Here is a 22697-nt window from a genome sequence, read left to right as displayed (position 1 = left end):
CGCGGTCAGCAGCTGAGGAGCTGCTCTTGCCATCTGCGGGGGGGCTGGCAGAGCGGGGAAAGTCCAAAGGCTGCTGGCAGCTGAGACACAGAGAATCAAAATTAACTCTTGGTCACATGATGGAAATGTGGTGTGGAACCAGGGGCTTCCAGCGGGGTGAACCGTGGTGGCGGGCGCCTGCTGGTCCCCCCGGTGCTTCCTGGCAGCCGCCGTCTGAGCCCCCTTGGGAAAAGAAAAAGCAAATCTCACTACAGAAACCGAGAAACGGCAAAACTACGTGACAGAGGTGTAAAGCTTTTTTTGGGCTTTATTTCTGGGAGGATAGCGTGGGCTGAAGCTGCCCATAAGCACCAAGGGCAAGCAGAGGGGCCAGGAAAGCACCCAGTGCAACATGGTGCAGGGTTTCCTCCGCAGCCCCATGCAAATTGAGGCCAAAGTGGGCAATAGCGTGGGTGTGTGATCCAGCAGGACGGTGCATCTGTGGCTTTCTCAACACAAAACCAAAACTGAGATCCCCCCCTGCCCTGGGGCTGGGAGAGCGGTTGGGGCCCTGGGGCAGCAGCGCCGGGAGTGTGCCTGGAGGGTGGCACAGCCTGCACCGGAGCAGCAGCATCTCTGCCAGATGCACGTGGAGGGGGTGAGGGACGAGAAGGGCCGTCCAGGCATGCACAGGGAGTGCCACGGGCTCAGCTGCTTCTCTTTCCCTTTTGCCGAGCACTAAAATAAACCAAATTCCCACCTGGCTCCATCCCCTCTCTGGCAGATATTTAAAAACAGGGAGCTGGATGAGGGGGTGGCCGGTGGTAGGGAGTGGCACTCCTCGGGGACCCACATGCTCGCAGGGGAACATGCACGTCCTGCAGGGCCGAGCCCAGGGGACCCTCCTCCCTGGTTTTTGGATACGACAAGCTCACACTGCAGGGAGAAGCACTGTGTGTGTAAAAACGCACCTCAACCCTGACACCGCACCACTCTTCCCAAGTGCGCGGGCTCCGGCTTGGAGGCTCCAGGTAGATAGATGTTCACAGGAAGGAGAGGGCATGAAGGAGTCCTGGGGTGAATATCTCCTCCGAAACTGCTGTGTTTCCAGGCTGAGGCCATGCTGTGTTTGAACAAATGCTTTGTTACTAGTCAAATGGGAAGATGAGCACGGAGAAGGATCCTTTCGCAGTGCACCAAGCTAAAGGAGTGATTTACAATCTCTTCTGACCTGTGCATACCAAATTTTTCCCCAGCTACACTTCCTTAAAAGCCAGCCCATTTGCATACACTGTTTCATCCAGTGTCCCCCACCCCATCTATTCCTGGCTTTGTTTGCACTTACACAGCTAAAGAACAAAAATATCCCCTGGGCAGACAGTAAAAACCTTGTTAGGAAACTCTGGGTCCCTTCACGCCTCTCGCTCCATGTCCCAGAGCTGCAAGGGGAGGGAAGAGGCTGCTGGACGAGGCTCGGGGCAATGGAGAGCTGGTGCGTGGCTCCAGCAGCCACCGCCCTGGTTACCAGCTCTCCCCATCGGTACGTGGCCTTCACCCTCTAGGGAGTTGGGTTTTTCAGTGTTTTGCTCTTGATGCCTTTTCACCAACTGCGGCAGAGCTGCACCAGCTCTTCACATCCCAGCCCCATGCTTCAAATTCGGGGCTAAACAAAGGGCAATGGAGTCAGAAACCACTTGGCAAAAGCTTTGTTCAGGAGCCCCAGCTCTGCTCTGCTGGGTCTTGGGGGCACCCGCAGGAACAGAAGATCCACCTCACTCCCAAATTCTGGACATTTTTCACCTTCCAGCTTCCATGACAGCCCATGCTTAAGTCCCACAGGCAGGTTTTAGTTTTTTACCCCCAAGGTCTGGTTTCCTCCTTGTGTCTGTGCATTAGGGATGTGCCACATACAGCTGAGGGCTGAGCTGAGCTTACCTGGGGAGCTGAAGTTTGGACTTGTCCTACCTTGGAGCACCCTGCAGCTGGCAGAGCACATCATTGATGTCATCTTTGGCTGCAGTTTCCTAGAGATTTTTTTTTTTTAAAGCAGATTAAAAACCAAAACCGTCTTCACTAGGTGACAGCTTGACCTTCACAGGGTTCCCCCACAAAATGGGACCTTACTGACCCACTGCCCTGGAGCGGGCCGGGGACCCCAGCTGGACCAGCTTGTCCCTCTCCTTGCAGCCCAGCGCGGGCGGTGGGGAGGGCGTTTTGCCATGGGGCTTCACTGATCCGTGCTAACCACTGGGGAATGCCAGGACCGAGGGAGCTCAGTCTTGCAGCCACCCCAGAGGCTGTGTCTTCCAGAGGTCATGTCCCTGCAAGCATGTGCCTTTCTGCGTTGCATCTCTCCTGCTCCTCAACCCTGCTCCACAGTAGCTTTCCTGTCCTTCACCCTGTGCAATGGGCTCAGCAAATCCCAAACCTCACCCTGGCAGACGCTGGTCCAGCCTAGGCTCCTCAGACCCAATCCCACTTTCCTGGACCACTCTCCCCAACCCCGAGCAGCATCACTGTGTTTCTCCAGCAGCCTCGGTAACTCCTCGTCTCAGCTCATTGCCTGGGAGGCTGCTAGTTTCCCCCTTCCCTGGCTGCTCTGCTGCCGTTCCCACCACCCTTATTCTCCCCTGCAAGCCCCCATGTCTTGCCCAGCCTGTCTTCCATGCCCCTAGGATGCTGCCATGAGGGAAAACGGTGACTCACCAGCATTCAAGTCCTCTCTGTCCTGGGCAGGGGCCATTCACCCAAGAATGGCTCCTTGGGGTCTCCAGCAAGGTCCTGGCTTGCACCCTGGGGCAGGTTCCTCTCTGTAGGGCAGGTTGGGTGATGCCATGCAGAGAGGAATGGAGAGCAGCGCAGCCCTCCCTCCCAGCTGTGGCAGTGGCAGCAGCCTCCGCTGTGCTCTGGAAATGACCTGCCTGAGACAGGGAGCTTTGACACTGAAACCGGTGACATCCCCGCCAGGAGCTCCTGGTGCTCCCACACTGTCTGGCCTCGGGATGGAGACCCGCGGGGATCGTGGCACACTCCCTGCCCTGGCTGCACTGCCAGCACCGCAGCACGTGGCCAGGGCCAGCGGGGTGTCCTATGGGACAGAGCACCCCTCACCCCAGCTTGCAGGGAGGCTTCCTGGGTGGTGGAAGATGCTGCAGATGCCAGGAGGGCTCAGGGATCTGGCCAGCTTCAGCTGGGTCTGGCCAGCGAGGTCGTGGGCAGGAGCTGTGCCTCAGGGGACCCAGGAGCATCCCTGCACAGGGGATGCCGCTGCCAGCTCACATGCTGCTGGTGGCCCAGGTCCCCCTGGGACCGGGATGCAGACCAGGCTCAAGGGAAACTTGACCTGCGCACAAGGAAGGATGGTGCTTGGGAGAGCTGGAGTAGCACTGGACTTTCTGTCCCAGGCATGCTGCTGCAGGGGACCTGGGGACAACCAGCCCCGTGTGCCCCAGCATCCCCCCATGGGGCTCAGCCCAGCTGGGCTGGTGTCGTCCCACTCTTTGCTGGGGACTGGATCCAAAAAAAAGCCTTAAATAGGTGATTGCAGGCGAGCAGACACAGCCCATGTTATGGGCCCATTTAAGGCAGATGGTCTCTGGGCATGGAAAAATTCAGCAGCTGGAGCTGCACCAACCTCCCCCGTGAAAAACATTCCTGCGGAGGGAGTGTTCAGCTCCAGGGTCAAAGGGGAAGGCTGGGGGATCATTTGGCAGAGAAACAAAGCCCAAGCGTCCATAGCTGCGCTCGCAAGCAGCCCCATCCATCCCGCCGCCCCAGGCCCATGCAGGGACCCAGCTCCGCCGCAACAACCCAGGACAAGCAGCACGACCCTCACAGGCACCGCTTGCCGCAGAGGGAGGATGAGAAGGATGGAGCCCGCACCATGAGGCAGCCTGCAAAGCTGCTGACACCACTGCAGACTTGCAGCTGGAACAGCCCCGTCCCCTGCGGGGCGACGCGGGTGGGATGTGGGGAAGAGCCCCAGCCGAGGGACGCGGGGAGGTGCAGGATCCTGCCTTGTCTGTGCAGTCTCAGGCAAGCTCAAACCCTAAGCAGGGTGTGCTGTTCAGTTATTTCAAAGCCCACTTCTTTGTGGCACAAGTGATGGTCCCACCCCGAGGAGCAGCAGACACACCTGGAGGCAGCCCCCAAGGGTTCACCTGCACTGGCAGGAGGGGGGTGCAGTGCCCTCCATACTTCAATATTCACACATCTCCGGCAGAGGCCTAGATCAGTCACAGCTATTTCAGTCGCAGCCTCTCACCTTTTCCAGCCTTCCTTCCAAACAGCTTTAGCAGCTTATTCAAACATTCAGAGCCTGGCAGAAACTAAACAAATCCGCAGCAGGGTCCCTTTGCAAAGGGCAAGGCACAGCCAAGCCAATAGGGCCTCCACCTGTACGGGGTTTGTAGTGCCACGGCGTCCAGCTCCTCATTCCTGCATTTCAGCAGAGGCTCTGACAGCACTCGCCATCTTACAGCCGCTCCAGAGGCCAGCGGCACTTGGGGACGCCTAATCATGAGGTGAGGGAGGTCTTGTTGCACGGAATCCAGGGCGGGAATTAAGATGCTCACAAAGGGCTTTTGCATCCTTGACCTTAGCTACTGCTCATCCCCACCAAGAGAGCCCCGATGGCCACATAGCCCCAGGAGGGCTGAGGGGTGACTCCATGGCGCATGTTTCCCTCTGACCGGCAGGGACAGACAGTGACGTGGCCGGTCCCGTGGCCGGTCCCGTGGCCGGTCCCGCTAGGACTGTTGTGCAGGCAGGTGAGTCATTCCCCCGCAGGCAAAGTCTGGGCCAGCCAGGCAGGGCTGAGCTGCCCTTTGGACTGTGGGCAGTGCGCTCACACCATGGCAGAGCACGCACCATCCCCTCCCGTGGGGACACAGTGCCAGCGCAGCAGCGGCAGCTGCTTTGCACCGCGGACTCTTGAGGTCTCCCAAGCACTGAGTGGGTGCCAGGCCCTGTGGGTTTTGGCACTGGGTCGGTGCCGCCGAGGGTGCGGAGCCAGCGCCGGGGTGATCCCCTTGTCCGGTGGCTGGGCGCCCCGTGGGGGTCTACAGCTGCTGCGCTGGCATCGCCCAGCGGGGCTTTGCTCTGCTTCTGCCGTGGCTGGCATCGCGCGGCGTGGCTTGGTGATGCTGCGAGTCACTGGCCAGCAGCAGTCTCCTGCCTCTCCCTGCATCCGAGGGAACGTTGGTGGCCCACAGCAGAGGAGATTTCAAGGGGCGCAAGAAGCACCCCTCGCCTCTATTCTCCCCCCTCCACTGGAGTTTCCAGATGGACCCGACCACATCGAGGCAGCATTGTGCCCCAGCCCAGCCCAGTGTTCCCGGTCCCCAGAGCATCACGGTTACGTACACTTGCAGCGAGAGCGGAGTGCTGCCCGGCTCGTGCCCATGGGAGCTGGCGTCCCTCCACTGCGGTGGCCGTGGCACTTCTCAGGGGAGCAGCAGGGGCATGCTGCCCTCCGAGCTTTTCTCTTACATGCCCCAGCTTTACTCTGTGGCTTTGGGAGAACGACATTTCATTCAAAATCTCGAGTTCCCAGGCCCTGGGCTTCAAGGGAATGCCAGCAATCGCAGGAGCTGGCGGCACTCCCTGTCCCTGTGGGCACCGGTTTGTGTGCATGGAGGCACACGCGTGGCCCCATACACAGCGTGGGGATGGGGGCTTTTAGCTAGGGCAGCTAAAACTGAGTCCAGCTCCATCCTGGCTTGGAGGTTGCCGGCTTCGCCCCTTGGCATGGGGTACCTGAGCAGCCGCTCCTGCCCTGCAGAGCAAGAGCAATGATATGGGGCTGGGAGGTGGCACTTTTTAGATGTCACCACAGGGTGGCTCAGCCCGAGGCCTCCCTGAAGGCACACCAGCAGCATGGGGCTTACCTGCGGCTCTGCACGTATCTGGACGAGGCGGGGTCCTGGTTGGAGAGTCCCCCGTGGCAGGCGCTGGCTGGCTCCTGCCCGTACGAAGGGAAACATGTGAGGGCTGGCGGGGGAAAACAACCGTCAGCTCTTTCGCCTGCTCCCACCGCGACAGGGCAGCCACGAACACCCCTTCCCAAAGCACAAACAGGGCAGTGTTCGGAGCTGCTCTACCCCGCGCTGAGGCCTCTTGGGTGAGGCCAAAGTAAGCAGCTCCACTGCAGCAAGCAGCTCTCCGGGGCCGGGAAGGCTCTGACCTGAGCACAAACAAACACACACTTAGGAAAAACGCCTCTTGCCTCTGCAAAACCGCCCCTCGTCCCTTTTTGTTCCCCAGTCCCCTCGCTGCACACTAGCTCAGTCCCTTTGGCGAGGGGATGGGCAGCACGGGAGATGGGTGTCCCTGCAGAGCCGCACTTCTCGGCCCCTGCTCAGCCGTGACTTCTCCCTTTCCTCCTCCTGCTCCGCTTCTCGAGGGTGCCGGCAGGCTCCGGGAGCAGGGCAGGACTGAGCTGCAAGCTGGCAGGAGCTGCAGGGGAAAGGTGACCCATGCTCGCAGCATCACACCCACATTCCCCGACATGAGTGCTGGATCCTGGTTTAGCCAGAAAAGCAGGTGCCTTGCTGGGCCAGGACGGGGAGCGGGGCTTGCGGCACAGGCTGGGGTCACTCGCCGAGCAGCGAGGCTGGACATGCCCGGGGGTGTCCAAGCACAGAGGGGGTCAGACCAGATCCCACCGACCGACCGTGCCCTTCTTGACGGCAGCTTAAGGATGGTGCACTGGGGCTGCAGGAGGGTCCCCCGGGAGAGCGCTTCGCCACTGTGAGTGGGCACAGCCGCTGCCGGGACCACGGCAGGACCTGCTGAGCCCACAGCAGGAGCACCCCTCCATCCCGAGGGGCCGGCGGTTCCTCCTGCAGCTGCCAGCCCGGCTGCTGTCGGGGGACGGGGAGAAGCGAGGCAGCCCCAGCAGCACCTCCACGCAGCAGCCCGCCTGCAGGATAAGGGCTGTGGCACCCAGGATCCTGGCGTGGAGCTGGGGTCTCCCCGAAACACCCCCCCCCCCCCAAAAAAAAAAAAAAAAAAAACAAACCAAAAACTGGCTGCAGGGAACAGCCTGCTTGCAGGGAGAGGGGAGGGCAGCCCCGGGGGTGGGGGGGCTCCCCCCGGAGAGGGAACCCTCGCAGGCCTGACGGTGCCCAGCGCTGCTGCCCCCTCCTCCCCGCTCCGGCTTCCAGCGGGTCCTCCCTGGCACGAGCAGCCCCGTGCCCCGCCGCCACCCCGGCCCGGCCCGGGGCCCCCGCAGCTGCCGCCGGCCCGGCCCGGCCCGGGCCTCCCCCTCGCCCCCGCCGCCTCTTCCGGCGTGCGCGGCGCGGTTTGCCGGGGGCTGCCGCCGGCAGGTGGCGGCCCCGAGTGCCCCGGCGTCCCTTGCGCCGCCACCGGGGCCCGGCGGAGGCGGCGGCGGGGCTGCGGCTGCGTGTGCGGAGCCCCCGCCCCGGCCCGGGGAGATGGAGCCGGCCCCCGGGCGGCGGTGGCAGAAGGTGCTGTACGAGCGGCAGCCCTTCCCCGATAACTACGTGGACCAGCGGTTCCTGGAGGAGCTGCGGAAGAACGTGCACGCCCGCCGGTACCGGTACCGGGCCGTCGTCTTCCAGTCGGGAGCGGTGGTGCAGCAGCTGTGCAGCGTCTGCATCTTCGTCGTCACCTGGTGGTACATGGACGCCGGGATGCTGAGCCCGCAGGGGCTTTTCGGGGCGGCCCTGGTCTCCTCCCTGCTCGGCTACGTCCTCTTCGATGCCGTGGACGGCGGGGCCGGGCGGCGGGAGAGCGGGCGGACGCGGTGGGCCGACCTGAAGAGCACGCTGGTGTTCGCCGCCTTCACCTACGGCTTCTCGCCGGTGCTAAAGACGCTGACGGAGTCCATCAGCACGGACACCATCTACGCCATGTCGTCCCTCATGCTTCTCGGCCATCTCATCTTCTTCGACTACGGCGCCAACGCCGCCATCGTCTCCAGCACGCTGTCCCTCAACATGGCCATCTTTGCCTCGGTGTGCCTGGCCTCCCGCCTGCCTCGCTCCCTCCACGCCTTCGTCATGGTCACCTTCGCCATGCAGATCTTTGCCCTCTGGCCCATGCTGCAGAAGAAACTGAAAGCCCGGACACCCCGATGCTACGTGGGGGTGACGGTGCTCTTCGCGCTGGCGGCGCTGGCGGGGCTGGCCACCGTCTCCAGCGTGGGCGCCGTGCTCTTCGCCTCGCTGCTGCTTGCCATCTCCTGCCTCTGCCCTTACTGCCTCATCCGCCTTCAGCTGCTCAAGGACAACATCTATGGGCCATGGGATGAAGCTGAAATCAAGGAGGACCTGTCCAGGTTCCTCATGTAGGCCTGGCCCAGGGGGGACCCTCTGCTGCGAGCAGCACAAAGGCCTTTGCCAGGGGACAGCCCCGGGGGTAGGACACCAGCCCAATAAAGCCCCTCGCACTGCAGCGAGGACCACATTTGCGTGCGTTACCCTCAGCATCTGTTTCCAGACCCGCCCTGCTTGGTTTTGGTGAAGGAAGGAGCTGAACCCCGCAGAGCGGCTGGCCTGTGCAGCAGCTTGGGGCACAGGCGAGCGGGGAGGTACGAGCTCCAGCCACGCAGACCCATACCTGCGTTTGCGGGGGGGATGTATGGGGGCGTGCATTCCCTGAGCAGAAACACCACACGGAAACACACATCTGGCTCAGATGTGCCCCACGGCGTGCCCATGGAGGTCCTCAGCCCCAGCGACCTCAATGCATGCCATGGGAACTGACAGCACTTCCCTGGGAGGGCTGGAGGGGAACGGGGCTGGGTGAGGGTCGCTGCGGGCAGGGCAGGAGCGTGTGGGGCGCTGGGTGCTGCCGGACCCGCAGGACTGAGCACGAGGGTGCCTGGGATGGGTGCAGTGCAGAGCCCTGCTCACCTGCACCCTGCCCGTCGCCGATGCCAGAACAGCCTCACCGCTACCAGGCACCATGTTACCCTAAATCCTTTAGGAGAAGGGGAGGGTGAGGAGGCAGGACGCCTGCCTTCCCTCTCAGAACCCCTCCCAGAGGTGGATCTGGCCTCGCTGCGGGGCCAGACCCTGAGCCAGGGGGATGGAGCTCAGCACAGGCCCCTGCGGGTGCACCCACCGGCTGGGGAGATGCCAGGCTGCTGCAACAGCGGCGGGGCGCAGCAAGGTCCTGTCTGGCAGCTGTCTGTCCAGTGTCTGGCACCGCACACACTGCAACAGAGGGCGCTCCCAGCAAACAAGTCCCGCCGGAGGCCATGCCAGGACTAGCCGGCCTTGTGCCGAGAGGGCTTCCTGGGTGTTTTCCCGTTCCCCAGGGAGCAGAGCCTGCCAGAGCCGGCACCACAAGAGGGAAGGGATGTATACACCTGCCCCAGCCCCACCTTGCAGGGATGCATTTGGCATTACCTGGGTTTTTATGAAACTTTTCTCATGTGGAAACCCAACGCTGCAGAAGTGCAATGTTATGCTTGATTTACCCCATCTGCTGGGCGCCAGCATCTCACCCCAGCAAGCGGGCGCTTGCCGCGTGCTTCTTGGGCTTTCTTGGAAATGAGCAGCCCCCGTCGGAGTCCCCGACACTTCCAGTGCTTTGTTATTGCTCTTGCCAAGTGTTAAATGTTGCTGTTGTCGTCATGGTGACGACTACATCTCATTTTGGTTTTAATTAAAACCTGTGGAAGTTTAGAGCCCGTGCTCCAGTCTCACAGGGAGCAAAGAGTAGCCAGATGCTCACAGTCAAGATGACATTTGTTAGTTCTTCGGAAAGAAGACTTGTTTTTTCACACGGAGTTTTCCCAGAAAGCTGCTCAGCGACTGCAATGCCCCATCCCACGCTGGGCTAATGCCATTGTAACGCTGCCATCCAAAGCCGATTCCTGGAGTCCATCGGTAGGCAAGGCTTGAGTGTAAGTCAAAAGTAAATCAAATCTATCCTGCCTGGTGCCTGTTGTTAATGTCTATCACGGTTGAGGCTACAAGAAAGCAGAGTTTCTGCTGCATCCATTCCCCCAAGGAGAAATATTTCCCCCCAGAATACTCTTCCCAAATTCAGACTCTCAAAACCAGCTCTGGGTTAGGAAAAGTGCAAACATCAACTACCCAGGCATTCCAGGTGGAGATGGGCACAGACTGCCACCATCGCCTCAGCCACAGCTGGAACCCAGTGGATCACCCATGCAGATCCCTGGGCTTCAACTGATGCAGCAGGCCCTGTCCGCCCAGCTCCAGGTGGGCTGCACGATGTGTCCCGTCCTGCCTGCTGCAGGCAATTTCATCCCTGCCCACAGCCCCAGGCCTCTCTGCTCTGCCCAGCTCCTTCCCTTCACCTCCTCCTTAGCCTCAGTCCTTGCCCAGAGATCCCCTGGGGAAAGGCCTGGCCCTCCCCTTGGCTTGCCCACACAGATACCTGCTCTCCCTAACCTGGGAGATGAAAATATAAAGCCCAGTCCACAGCCTGGATGCACAAAGGGACTCTGGAGGAGGGAAAAATGCAAGAGAGCGCCAGGGAGAGGAGACGCAGAGGTCAGGCAGAGTTTCCCTAGGACAGCTCTGACCTTCTTCCTGAGGACACATGCTCTGCAATGCTGCTGAAGTTAAGATGCTGAATAAACGGCCATTATGTCTTCATGCCTGAGGTCAGAATATCCTCTACAGAACAAAACTTTGCCATAACTCTACACCCAGCTGAGCAGTAAACCTGGATGCCCTTTGAGCATTTGCTACCCGAGCGTACCATTCCGCAGCTTCTCTGATGAAGCACATGCTGAGACCGAACAAATAGGTCCTTCTCAGTTCATTTGCAGCCAAATCATCTTCAACCAACTCTAAAGAGTTAAATGTTATAAGGAAGTGCAGTTTCTTTCTCTTAGGTTTCCAAGTCCACTGAGATTGAGTACTTCAGTGGGACATTTTCTTTTGATTTGAAGCTGGCCAAATGCGAGTAATTGTAAACTGTCTGGGGATAAACCTTGCTCCTGGGGGAGCCACTGACACGTACCATCTGGAATCTCCATCTACAGCCTCTGCTGCAGGGAAAGGCAAGCATCAGCCACCCACACCGTGCTGTCAGGGGCCTGCATCCCTCCCCATGTGGGAGACTGGATCTGGGAAGCCTGGAAAGAGTGAAGCTTTAGTCTTTGAAGGTAAGATCTTTATATCTCTTAAATTCCCACATTAATCACTAAGCTTTTCTCAGATTTGTGACATGAGAGGCAACGGCAACAACATGAATGATCAGGAAACTAAAATAGGATTTTGGTCCTAACGCATCCATTAACAAGGAGCCTAAGACACATAATGCCACCAGCTGGTGCAGCACCCTTAGCATTCTCCACCTAGCCACACGATGTATACCATTGCAGGGTGGAAATAGCACAGACTAGGTTAAACAGCTTCTTTAAAAAGCCATCCCATGAGCTGATGCTAACGAATGTGCCAAGGTTTCCCAGCACACCAATACCTTTATCTTTCTACTTAGGAGAATTTAGGAATAGCTACCAGAAAACCATGAAGTTCAGAGTCCTATTTCCAGCAATATTTTTTACCAAATACTTCAGAAGAAGGTAAAGATTTCTGTGAAAGGTTTAACACCATAAAATGCCCCAAGAAAGAAGTTTGTGCCTTACAGCCTAATGCATGGAGGTCAGCTGGCAGCTAGGACAGCAGCAGCTCCTGGTTGGGGTGCTGTAGGTAAGGCCATACAACTAAAATATCAGCCACCTTTTATTTGTTGTTGGTTCATCTGTTGGTACCATGCCGTATCCCAGAGGGAATATATCCCCTGGTGTGGAACAGATTTTTGAACAACGTGGAAAAAAAGCAGCTTGTGAAATTCAGCCTGTTCCCATTCCCTCTTACCTGAGAGGTGAAGCACGGCCAGAACCTCCTCAAGAGCTTGCTGGGTACAAATGCCATTGCTGCTGTAGTAGTCCTGAAAAAACACAATTCCTGAACCCTGCTGAGGTTTTTTTTGCCTTAGTATCTGACAGAGACGAGTTCCACAGATGAAAGACACGGCCAGTCTGAGCTGCCCTCCTCATCCCCTACTCTTGGGACAGTTGTGTTCATGGGACTGATAGGAGCCTCCATTTCTCCCTTTTTCTGGGGTGCTGGGAAGCACCTTGCCCATTATTGTACTCTTTTTCAGCTCCAGCAATTCCTAGTTTAGCACATGCAGTTGAGAGGTCTAGCAGGAATGATAATTTGTCTCCCTCTCCTAAGAGTTGCTGTACTTGGTCCCCCCCACCTTTTTGCTAATACCATTGCTGTTTCTCCTGTTGTACTCTACCAAAAGACAAAGCCTAAGTAAGAAGAAAGAAAAATCTGTGTAAGTCTACAGCTCTCTGGACTTGCACTCCCTTATAATTTGAGCAAACTCATTGTCTGGCATTTACCAGCACATACAGGTGGTTCAGCAGCTCCCTGGGTATAGGGGAGGTCAGCAGGGACCTAAATCAGCTGGAACAAGAGGAATTGCCCAAATTCAGCAAAGCTGTGTCAGACCTGGCTTGAAACTGAGCACAGCCTGTGTGTTGTCAGGCCCCTTCTGCACACACGTTACCAATCGCCACTCCCCTGTGCCCATCCCCTGAGCAGCACCACTACAGCTCCCTCTCACTGTGAACTTCCTACTACAAAGAAACATCTTGTTTGTGCCCCTTAAGCAACGGGCTGGCGTCCTGATGCCGTGTTGTACCTCCAGTTCATATCTGTGGACTTCCCTTTGATTTATCTGCAATGGTTTGTGAGACATCCCTTCTTTGTTTTCATATCAGGAAAAAAGGTCAATAAAACCCATCAATCTTCCCTTTTTTAGACTTATTCTTCATATACTTCTCTGGCACCCAAAACAAGCACATCTTTGAAACATTAAATCGCAGTTTTATCTTTCCCATAGGGACAGAGACATCTGGAATCCCAGAGATAGCTCCTTACAGCTATTTGAGCTCAGATGCTCCAACGAGCTTGGCTCACAAGGAATTCAGAGGTTTAGCTTGAAAAGAAATGGTCAGAGCAGCTGTGATTTATTTACAGTTGTGCAGATTCATCAGTGGAGAGACTGCTGCAATCTTCTCTGTTGACTTTCCATTCTGCACACAGTCAGGTGTTGCTGCTGGTACGGTAGACATCTTTTAGGACTCTCATGTTGTTAAAGAAACTGGCTACTTTTCTTCCCACTAATGCTAAGCCAAAGCCATTCATACAGAGCAATCCTGGTGGTTAATGAATTCAGAAGCAGTGGTGGAACCCCAGCAGAACGTCCCTCCTTCCACCACCTCAGAGGGTGGGAGTCTCCACAGAGCCCAGGCAATTGCTTCCATGGGGTGTTAATGGCTCCACTGGAGAAAGAGTGGGTAGACTCTTCAATAGAAAAGCAGCACATGCTCATTTTGTAGGTAGAATTTTTATTTTCTTTATATCCAGGCTTATCATTGACATCTGAAAATAAAATCTTTCATTTACAAATAGGCTAGTGCAAATTAAAGATAATTTTGGACAAAAAAAAAAAAAGACAGATTGCATATAACAAAAAAGAAATGTGTGTGTTAGGACGATCTTCCTGGAACAGCTGGTGGAGGTCGCCTAGGAAAAAGACAAAAAGTAACCCAAAATTCACAGGGATGGGGGGGGAGAACAGATTTAAAACAAAAGGTCAAGATAGAATAAAATGACTCATATACAAAATTATCTTAATAAATGGGTTAAGAGAAAAAGGCACAGAACATGCACATTAAGGAAAAGAGCAAGAGCAAGATTAGCATCAGCTGGCTATCAGCACAGCCTCGGCTTTCATCCTCACCACTTCCCATTTGACTTGCTGGCGCCAGAGAATGAGGACAATCACATCACAAGTGCGGAGGTCGCTGGTCACAGGCTTTCTAATTTTCTTGCAGCAAATAATATCCTCTGGAAGAGCATTTCCCCAGCCAACCTTAAAATCTGCACCACTATCTGCTTCAAACACTGTTCTTGAAGTAGATCTTTTTAAAGTGAGATTCTGGTGAAATTGGGAATGATCAAACAAGATGGATCTATGGGCTGGATTGGGGTATCTGGAGGGGATGTTGCTGGGAAAGGTTAAAAATGTAGGTGATGGCAGTGCATTGAATCTACTGCCACCCCTAGCAGGAGAGACCCTTGAGATTAAAGGCCAAGAGCTATTTACGGCACGTGCAAGCTCTTCAGCTGTTGGTCAGCCACGATGAGGTGAGGAGGAACATGTTCTCTAGGCAGAGACCCAGGCTTAGCCTAAATGCAATGAGCACCCTCCTGAAACTTAGCTACGTCATCACCCAGCTAATTACGCACCTCGCATAAGATCAGAAGCCCTGCTGTTGCTTAACAGGAGTCTCTACTACTCCCTTGGCAATCTTCTGAGCTTTGCCAGAGGGAATCAAAGAAAGGGAGCGCAACCCACAGTTCTCAGATATGGGAGTTCAGTCGATGGCTCAGTGCAGTGGTTAGAGAAGAGCGAGCGCTCATCCTGTTACCCAGCACACAGCACTGACGTGTCGCTGACCAACACACCTGGAACCAAACTCATACAGGGGTATGTAATGTACTCCAGCCAGATGGGATATGTGTGACACCGCTGTTTACTGAGGCAGAGTACACAGACCGCCTCAGGCACAGCCATTAAAGACTTTAAAAAAAAAAAAAATCTCCAAACGTTACAGCAAGCAAGTGAATTCAATGAGGATGTCGCTGCTTTGCTCATCCCACTTTTTGCTCTGCTCTTTCCCAAAACCTGTCTAAGGACCAACATAGTGACTGTTGTGTGCTTGGTGAGAAACGTCCTCTCCCATAGGCAGCTGTTGTGCTTGTTGTGCCATACAGACCATTTTCTCCAAGCACCGATTCGTTACTTGGCTCATACTGATCCGAAGGAGGAATTGAGTAATCAAGACATCTGCACATTCGTACACAACCACTTTAGGGGGAAATCCCTTCCAGACATAATGCATACACATGCACGGTTTTACTCCAGCTCCTGCTCTGGAGGACTCGGTCTGGCCTTCTGCTCAGCTCTGAATCTCCCCCAAAACATGCTTTCCCTGACAATGAAATGAATACCAGGTATGGCTTGAAAAACATTCATCCATTTCCCAGCAAAATATCTCTGCAGCACTCCAGGCCCCTTGCAGGGCAGCAGGCGGAATGCTTCCCATGGATCACTCCTCCCCCTTCTCCCCTTTTAATGACATCTTCAGTGATGTCAATGCAACACACATCTCTGATAAATCCTCACTGCAGCCCCAACAGAGGCGGAGTGCGGCATGCTGAGATGATGGTGCGAGAGACAGAAGACCACTCATGCACAACCAGAAAGTAATAATAAAAGCCCATCAAGAGTTACAGTTTATTTCAGGTTCAGAAATGCAGCATAACATTTTTACAGCAGGTGTATGTGATGCTCAATAATGACCATGGTTTCAGGAATTGACTTGCTGTGCTCAAAGGTCAACACCAAGAACCATTTACAGATTATGAAACCAAAGGCAGATGTTTTGGCTCACATGAAGTAGGGCATTAACATACAGAGCAAAATTCAGAAAGAAATTAAGCGTTTGCTTCTTACAAAAAGAAGTCATCATTTACACCATCCTGGAAAAGTAAAGAGACAGGCAGTAAAGCAAACGGCCGGCAAGACAGGACAAATCATATATCAAGCAAGAGTGGAGGACTGTCTGGACGGGAGGGGCCATCGGTTTCAGCTCGCCTGCAGACAAAGCAAGAGGAAAGACAGGCAGAGTAACATTCATTTACACAATGGAGCTGTGGGAGGAGGTTCAATGCCACAGCGGGAGGAACCATGCCATAAGCACACCAAGAGGTTGGATGCCTCCCCAGTGTCACAGGTTCAAAACAGGTCTGCTTTCAGTTCAGGAGGTTTGGACTATTTTAAGACAGAACTAGCCAGTAATCTCAATACGCTGTATACACATTGTTTAGTGCAGCTGTCTGCGATAGAGACTATAGTATTTTCTATGTTATGCTTTAACACGAAATGCCATAATCTATGTTATCTCCTTTAATATAATAAATAATCTACTTTTATGAGGCTTACTCAGAAAGTGCAACAAGATCAGCAATAAAATAAACACACATTAACTATGTACATAAGCCTTTTCATTGAACATACACTCTTTTTAATCCTAACACAAGGTCCCTTGAGATTAAAGGCCAAGAACTATTTACGGCACGTGCAAGCTCTTCAGCTGTTGGTCAGCCACGATGAGGTGAGGAGGAACATGTTCTCTAGGCAGAGACCCAGGCTTAGCCTAAATGCAATGAGCACCCTCCTGAAACTTAGCTATGTCATCACCCAGCTAATTACGCACCTCACATAAGATCAGAAGCCCTGCTGTTGCTTAACAGGAGTCTCTACTACTCCCTTGGCAATCTTCTGAGCTTTGCCAGAGGGAATCAAAGAAAGGGAGCGCAACCCACAATTCTCAGATATGGGAGTTCAGGCTTAGCTCACTCTGTGTAACGGTGTCTGCAGAGTGGGCAGTGGCCAGTCAGAAGCAGCCAGTCCCTCTAGCAGATCCACGGCCTGCTCAACCTGCTGTCCTTCAGGCATGGAGCAAGTTGCTGCCAAGGTTGCTCCTCTGAGAACAAGGGATGGGAGAGACATGACTTGCCAGCATCAGGAGCGAGCAGGACAAACAAACTTGTTCCAGGCACTGTACAACAGGAGAAAACAGGCTGAGGTTGGAGGACAGTACTTACTCAATTGCATGTGGCAATTTCTTGGGAAGAACTTAGAATTGTTGTTTCTAGGAAAAATGCTATGTAGTTTATTCTGAAAAATATATATGCAAGAAGTTAGAGGTAAAATCATCAAACTCTGGATCTGTGCTCAAGATTAATTATTAACTTGCGCACCTAAAAGTGCTGTGTTTAGGGCGCAGGGCCAGATTTAGATGTGATCTGAACAAGGATGCAGAGGAAGGGAGGGCTGTGCAGCTGTGTCCCATGACGTCAGTGTTGAGCACAGAACCAGATGGTGCTGACAGTGGGGCCACAGGTGCCTCACTGCCTCCTCCTCCTCTTTCAGGTAAATTCACCCTTCAGAGCTTCATTTACAATTCAGGATTACTGCTGAGAAATACAATTTCTTGGGGGGCAAAGTTAAGGACAGTGCTGAATTGTGCTACTTACTTCCTTATGCTTGACAGGAAGAGTCATTAAAGTAAATTAAGGAGTCTCAAGTACCAAGGATTTAAAAACATGTTTTTAGGCCAGGATCTATGTCATCTAATTGAGGCTCCAAACTTACTGGCATTACCACCCTCATCTCCCATGCAGCCACACCGGGCTGAATCACCTTCTGGAGGTGCTGCCTTTTTCCACTGAACAAAGGGGACCTTGGACAACTAAGTCGAGTCCTTGGGGTACGGTGGGATAAATGCAGATCATGGCCTTGCAATATCACTGAATGAATATCAAAATCTGGGATTAAAGTGACTTTCTGTGGCTGAGGCGCTATGCCTGGCTTTCCATCAGCAGGCAGCTGCCAGTCAGTAACAGAGTTCTGATAAACTATATACAGGATTGCTGGCTAGGCAACAGTATGGCCTACTACAGCTATTTATAAAAATACATAATAGATGCATTGCATGTTACAGCAGAGTGCGCTACACAGTGGAAAACTGTGTAGAACACAAGAAAAATCATCAAAATATGTTTTCTTTTCTCATAGTAAAATCAATATGACTGTAGTTGGGTTTGCAACCTTTTTTTCCCCTTGAAAGCTGATTTTGTGCTCTTGGTGTTGGGGATCTGGGCCTGTTCTCCAAACAAACACCGGCCACTTAAGCAGTCTTCTGAGATCACCAAGATGCTGGTGCTCTGACAAACTCCATCTTCACTGTGCTTCAGATGTTGACCTCCGGACTCCCCAGGTGTGTGTCACAAGTATGAGGTTGACAGGAAATTAAAGTTAAGCTAACATACAAATCATGATGCTTTCCCAAGCTCGTCTCTCTTACACAAGCTGAAACACAATTTGCTTCAGTGGTGAGCACAACTAATCAGCAGTCTGGGAATACTTAATAGGCTAAATCCCCATTTATTGTGGCTATTTGTTTGGATTCTTCCTAACCATGGGGCTACAGCATACTGGAGCCCTACATGCAGTCTCAATAAATAAATTTATTAGACTGATTATACCGGGGGCCTTTGAAACCACCAACTGCTTTGCCTGGGGATCTGTAACCATAATTGTAATAATAGCAATTAATATTTTCTGAAGAAATGAGGCCAAATTAATCTCTAGTTTAATTCTGTTAACTCAGTAAGTTTTAAGCTATAAGGGTGACACTGACCCGAAGTGTTTAAAGTGAAGTAATGCAGTTAAGACAAAAAGGTTTTCATAACGCATTAATCTATAACGTGCAAAACAATTGGCAGAGATGACCTCTGCAAGTGAACATCTGCTAAAATAATCCATTACCAGGATGCACAGCTGAGCACTTCTCAGTACCTAGTTGGATAAAGTGACCCTAATCCGAGGTGTGCAGGACTTCAAGTGATGCAAAGATTAAATCTTTATATAGGGGGCATAGTGGAACTTTATCGACTGGCGTGAGCAAGTATCTCAAACCCAAACCAGACCCTTGGAAAGCTCAGATGCAAATCTGGGCCATAGCTCTGTGAATTGGCTCACACAGGGGGCAGAGGAGCCATAGCCCATTTACAGCTGTGCATATATCTGTATCTACATCTGCTTCTGTTTCACAAAATGACCAAAAGCAACGCTCAGTTCTCTGGATCCTGCCGCACGGTACATTTATAGGTATTACATGCACTCACACACCCCCAAGGCTTCCCATGAGTTCAGTGCGAGTAGTAATGTGAGCAAGCACTAGCAGAGGACAAAGCGAGCTGGCACACGCCGGTCTGTCACGTACTGGCTCTTCAAACCGCCCTTTCACATCCTTGCTGCAGGGTGAGATGGCTCCACACTGAGCCCTGCAAGCTGGGGCACCGCTGCCTGGTCCTTACCAACCACCCAACCAACTTTGCATGTCAGCTGCCAATGTGGAAATAAAGTAAAACACGCATTGTCCCATACATACCCTTCTTGTTTAACAACATTCCTTGAAAACTAGACTTTGGATAAGGAGAAATTATAGGAGAAGCAGCCATCCGGCAAGCTTCTTGCAGAGAGACATGGAAGTATGGGGCCTTCAGAAGAGCTTGGTAAGAAACCACATTGATTTTCTTTGCCCAGTTTAGCCATTAAAAGAGAAAATGGGCATAATTGTGTAATTCCAAATGTCAGAAAACCCGAAAGGTACAAATAAAGGCAAGATTCCTTTCCGATAAGAGGGAAAAAAGAAGCAGATCAAATCAGCACGTGCACAAACACACACAAAGTCAAGCTTCCATCTGCTGTACAGGACTGTGAGCACAGTTGCCTGGGTGAAGACGTGTCAGTAAGTTAGCCAACATCAGCTATTATGAAAGGAAAAGTCAAGGCAGCACAGACCTTCCCAAAACATTTAAGACCTCATAAACAATGCAGAATGGACAGAGAGTATATCAGTAAAATTGGTTACTTGCCTATGGATGTCCATACATGCGACTATACATTGGTTATTGCAACAGTTATCAAGCAATTTGCTTCCACATATTTGGTTAACAATGAATGACATGCCAGAAACTTCTTAGTCTAACAGAGATGAATCTAACGGACGAATTACAGTGGGCCGAGTAGGTGAAGGGGGTGGTCTTCGACTGGAGAGAAAGAGAGAAGAAACAATAAGCACAAACACTAAGAATGGACCTGGCACCTTTTGCTGTTGCTACGTGAACATGCACATGCTCCTGAACACAACAATCTTATTTCCAGGTACACTGAAGCATGACAGCCCTCAGCATCCACAATAAGGAAGAAAGTGATGGGTTTGCCACATGCATACCATGCCGTAGCCCTCTCACGCATCGGACAGCTCTTCTCCCTGGTCTACAGCCTGGGTATTCTCTGAACACAGTTACCTTCTTGTCCCATGGAAACCATCAGGGAAGGATCATTATTGCTGTTTTCTCAGGGGTCAGTCCCGGCCTGGACAGCTACAGAGTGGACTTACAGGCACATTTCAGAGTGGCCAGCTAAATTCGGGAAGACAGCCTGCACCAACTTCAGCTGCTGTTTGCAGAAGCAGAAAAACCTGCAGCTTCTTGCACAGTTGGGCCAACTGGAGCCACACCACTGTGCCTGAATTTGAGGCACAAATGTCAAGCTTTATATCAATGGCCAGTTATGAAAATGCTAGCCGTGGCTATGGCTTCTGGATTCATTCATTTACCACTAATGCGTTCCTCTATCAACTTCAGTACTTGCTAAGGGAGCTCCAGATTTTTTGGGAAGACTCATGAGTCTTTATTCCCCTGTTTCAAATGGCTGATGCAGCACAGGCTCCTGTGTACTGCAAACCTCTGCATTTCAATTTGGACTGCATCATCATCTGATAAAGAGTCCACAGTGCAAGAGTTAGCAGCAGTACAATCCCTAAGTACATTCCACCCGCAGACCAGGCTGAGCAGGGATAGTCCAGGCTGAGACCTTCCCCACCGTCACTTCATCCAAGGATGACACAAACTCTGCTGGAATTGTAGACAGACTCTCTCTGGTAGTTGCGTGATTGCCTTTTACATTTTTGTGTGTATTTATTTCGTGTGATTCGTATCAGTGCTGTGTGGAGATAACTCCATCAGCTTAATTACAAAGAGTACTTTGTTAGTGCTCCATTCCACCTGGGCTAAAACACCCCCCAGCTGAGCAAAGCCTATGCAGAATCTGAGATGACAATACCCATTTGGCCTCCAGCACCTGCACTAGCTCAGACAGTTCTGCCTGGCACTGCTTTGTGCTGTATAAATAGACCTAAAAGACTGTTCCTCACAGCCAGCCTGCTCCCTTAGCTAGCTATCCAGCACCCTCCAGCAGGGTTTTGTTGCTGCAGTTACTCCAATCCATCTCTTACACAGTGTTTTTGCTCCCCATTTTCTTTAATGGGACGTACCAGCTCTCTTTATTCCTTAACCCAGCCCAGATCACCATGAGAGCGTATAGCTGCTCTAGGAGAGGCATGAACCCAGGGTCTGAACAAGGTGGAGAGCCGAGGGCTCTTCAGTTCCCATCCAGCTTCAGCAGACTTCATTAACGGCCAAGACAAATCGTACAGCCCTCTCTAATGCTGTCCTCCACCTGTGAAAGTAGGAACAGTTCCTAGCTCCGAAGAGGATTACAAAGTTAAACGTGTCTCATTCTGTTAAAGCTAAATAGAAGATGAAAAGAATGTAACAATGTGTTAATCTTCTTTGAACTGGAACATAATATATGAAACAAATTTACACTTGACAAAAAAAGTCTTGCTTGGCTCAAAGTGCGTCTTGTGCGACAATATTCTCTTTTGGTGAAGAAATGAGAATTTTAATCCCTAACATGCAACAAATACAAAATATGCTAACTGAAGCGTTCAAGTAAATCAACAAGCTAAAAAAATATGCAAAATATAATTTCTTCATGGTGTATTTTTCTTACAGAAAAAATGTTACTGTGTTAACTATTGTTTCTTGTGTTGCTCCAGTGTAGGTCTTCTGGACTCATTTCCAAAATTTGTAGTTTCATAAAGAACCACTTCTAAGGCTCTGCATTTCTGCTGGGTTGCATTAAATTATTCCTTTGTTGAAATGCCTCACATTGCATTGTTTAGCGCTTACTGAAAACACTGTATCATGTGTATACAATTTACAAACAAGGGAAAATGCATACAGCTGTCTTCATATCAAATTTAAAAGATACAAGCCCAAGCATGCATTTTAATCCCAGGTTGAATGCAGCACAATGGATTCAAATAATGTAGTTTAGTCAAATCGCTATTTAGCCCAGCAGGATCAGAAACTGGACAGCACGGTGGGAGGATTTCCTAGATGTAATCGGTCAAACCAAACCTGAACCAAAATCAGGTCTGAGCCCCATTTCCTCCTTGAACCAGAGCAGTTATTGCACCTTGACCATTATTTTGAATTTTCATTCAAGCCCAGTCCAGACTTGGACAGAACCCCCCCCCCCCCGCAGACTCTTGTTTCCACTAGAGTACCACTTCAAGGAGAAGCTGATACCCCTAAGGGGGCCCTCTCTGACGAGGAGCCGCTGCCACTGTGAGGGCCTGGGGCACAGTGCCATGCTGCAGCCTCTCCCCTCGCCCCACATGCAGCAGGCAGAGCCACGCCAGCCTTGTTCTCCCTGCGGCACTGCCTGACAGGCAGGTCTGCTCAGAGAGGGGACCCCTCAGCCCAAGCTCTCCCCCACCAATTCCCACTATGAATACCTCTCGGTGGAGACACACGCGTGTATTTGGGAAGCTCTGCATACATGCCCTTGTGTGTCTTCCCAAGAGTATGGGCAGGGACTATGTGAGGAACAGGCAGACCTCTCCTTAGCTCCAGCCCCTCTCCTCTGCCCCTGTGATGGTGCTGCCTTGCTCCCATGCAGTCACAGAGGTCTTCCTTCCAGCTCCTTAACCCCACGCACCATGACTAGGGGAGTGGGAGCTGCACCCTGGAAAGTTGCCTGCCTCTGGAAGGTGCCTTCCAGAGGAGTGGCAGATGCTTGGGAAAAGGCAGCACTTGGGAAAAGATCTGCAAAAGCACCATTCACCTCTAGTCCCGCTGCTGACAGTCTCCCGGGCAGCCTCTGGTTCCCCATGCCGGTACCGCAGGAAGAGGGGCTGC

The 22697-nt window shown here is 52.7% G+C and overlaps 2 protein-coding genes across 5 annotated transcripts in view; one reads left to right on the top strand and one right to left on the bottom strand.

The window, feature by feature from the left end:
- The first annotated feature begins 7415 nt into the window (after positions 1–7415).
- Positions 7416–8294, top strand: PIGC (phosphatidylinositol glycan anchor biosynthesis class C). Its single transcript, XM_075711446.1, has one exon. The coding sequence runs from the start codon at positions 7416–7418 to the stop codon at positions 8292–8294; it is 879 nt and encodes a 292-aa protein (XP_075567561.1).
- A 5201-nt stretch (positions 8295–13495) lies between these two features.
- The window catches only part of DNM3 (dynamin 3), a 186002-nt gene continuing 176800 nt past the window's right edge, over positions 13496–22697 (bottom strand). For 3 of the 4 annotated variants that reach the window (XM_075710285.1, XM_075710287.1, XM_075710286.1), the window contains one exon: positions 19625–19694. In XM_075710285.1, the coding sequence (XP_075566400.1) occupies positions 19625–19694 (70 nt within the window). Of the gene's footprint in view, positions 13533–19624; positions 19695–22697 lie in introns of those variants that run through there. The other variant, XM_075710288.1, reaches the window with a different exon arrangement.

This window comes from Pelecanus crispus, chromosome 5 (assembly GCF_030463565.1).
Source record: "Pelecanus crispus isolate bPelCri1 chromosome 5, bPelCri1.pri, whole genome shotgun sequence".
NCBI classification, from domain to species: Eukaryota; Metazoa; Chordata; class Aves; order Pelecaniformes; family Pelecanidae; genus Pelecanus; species Pelecanus crispus.
This window is presented reverse-complemented; position numbering and strand designations above follow the sequence as displayed.

What these genes read in the sequence shown, in the direction of transcription:
- PIGC (XM_075711446.1), top strand. Translation starts at nt 7,416, where the DNA reads ATGGAGCCGGCCCCCGGGCGGCGGTGGCAGAAGGTGCTGTACGAGCGG.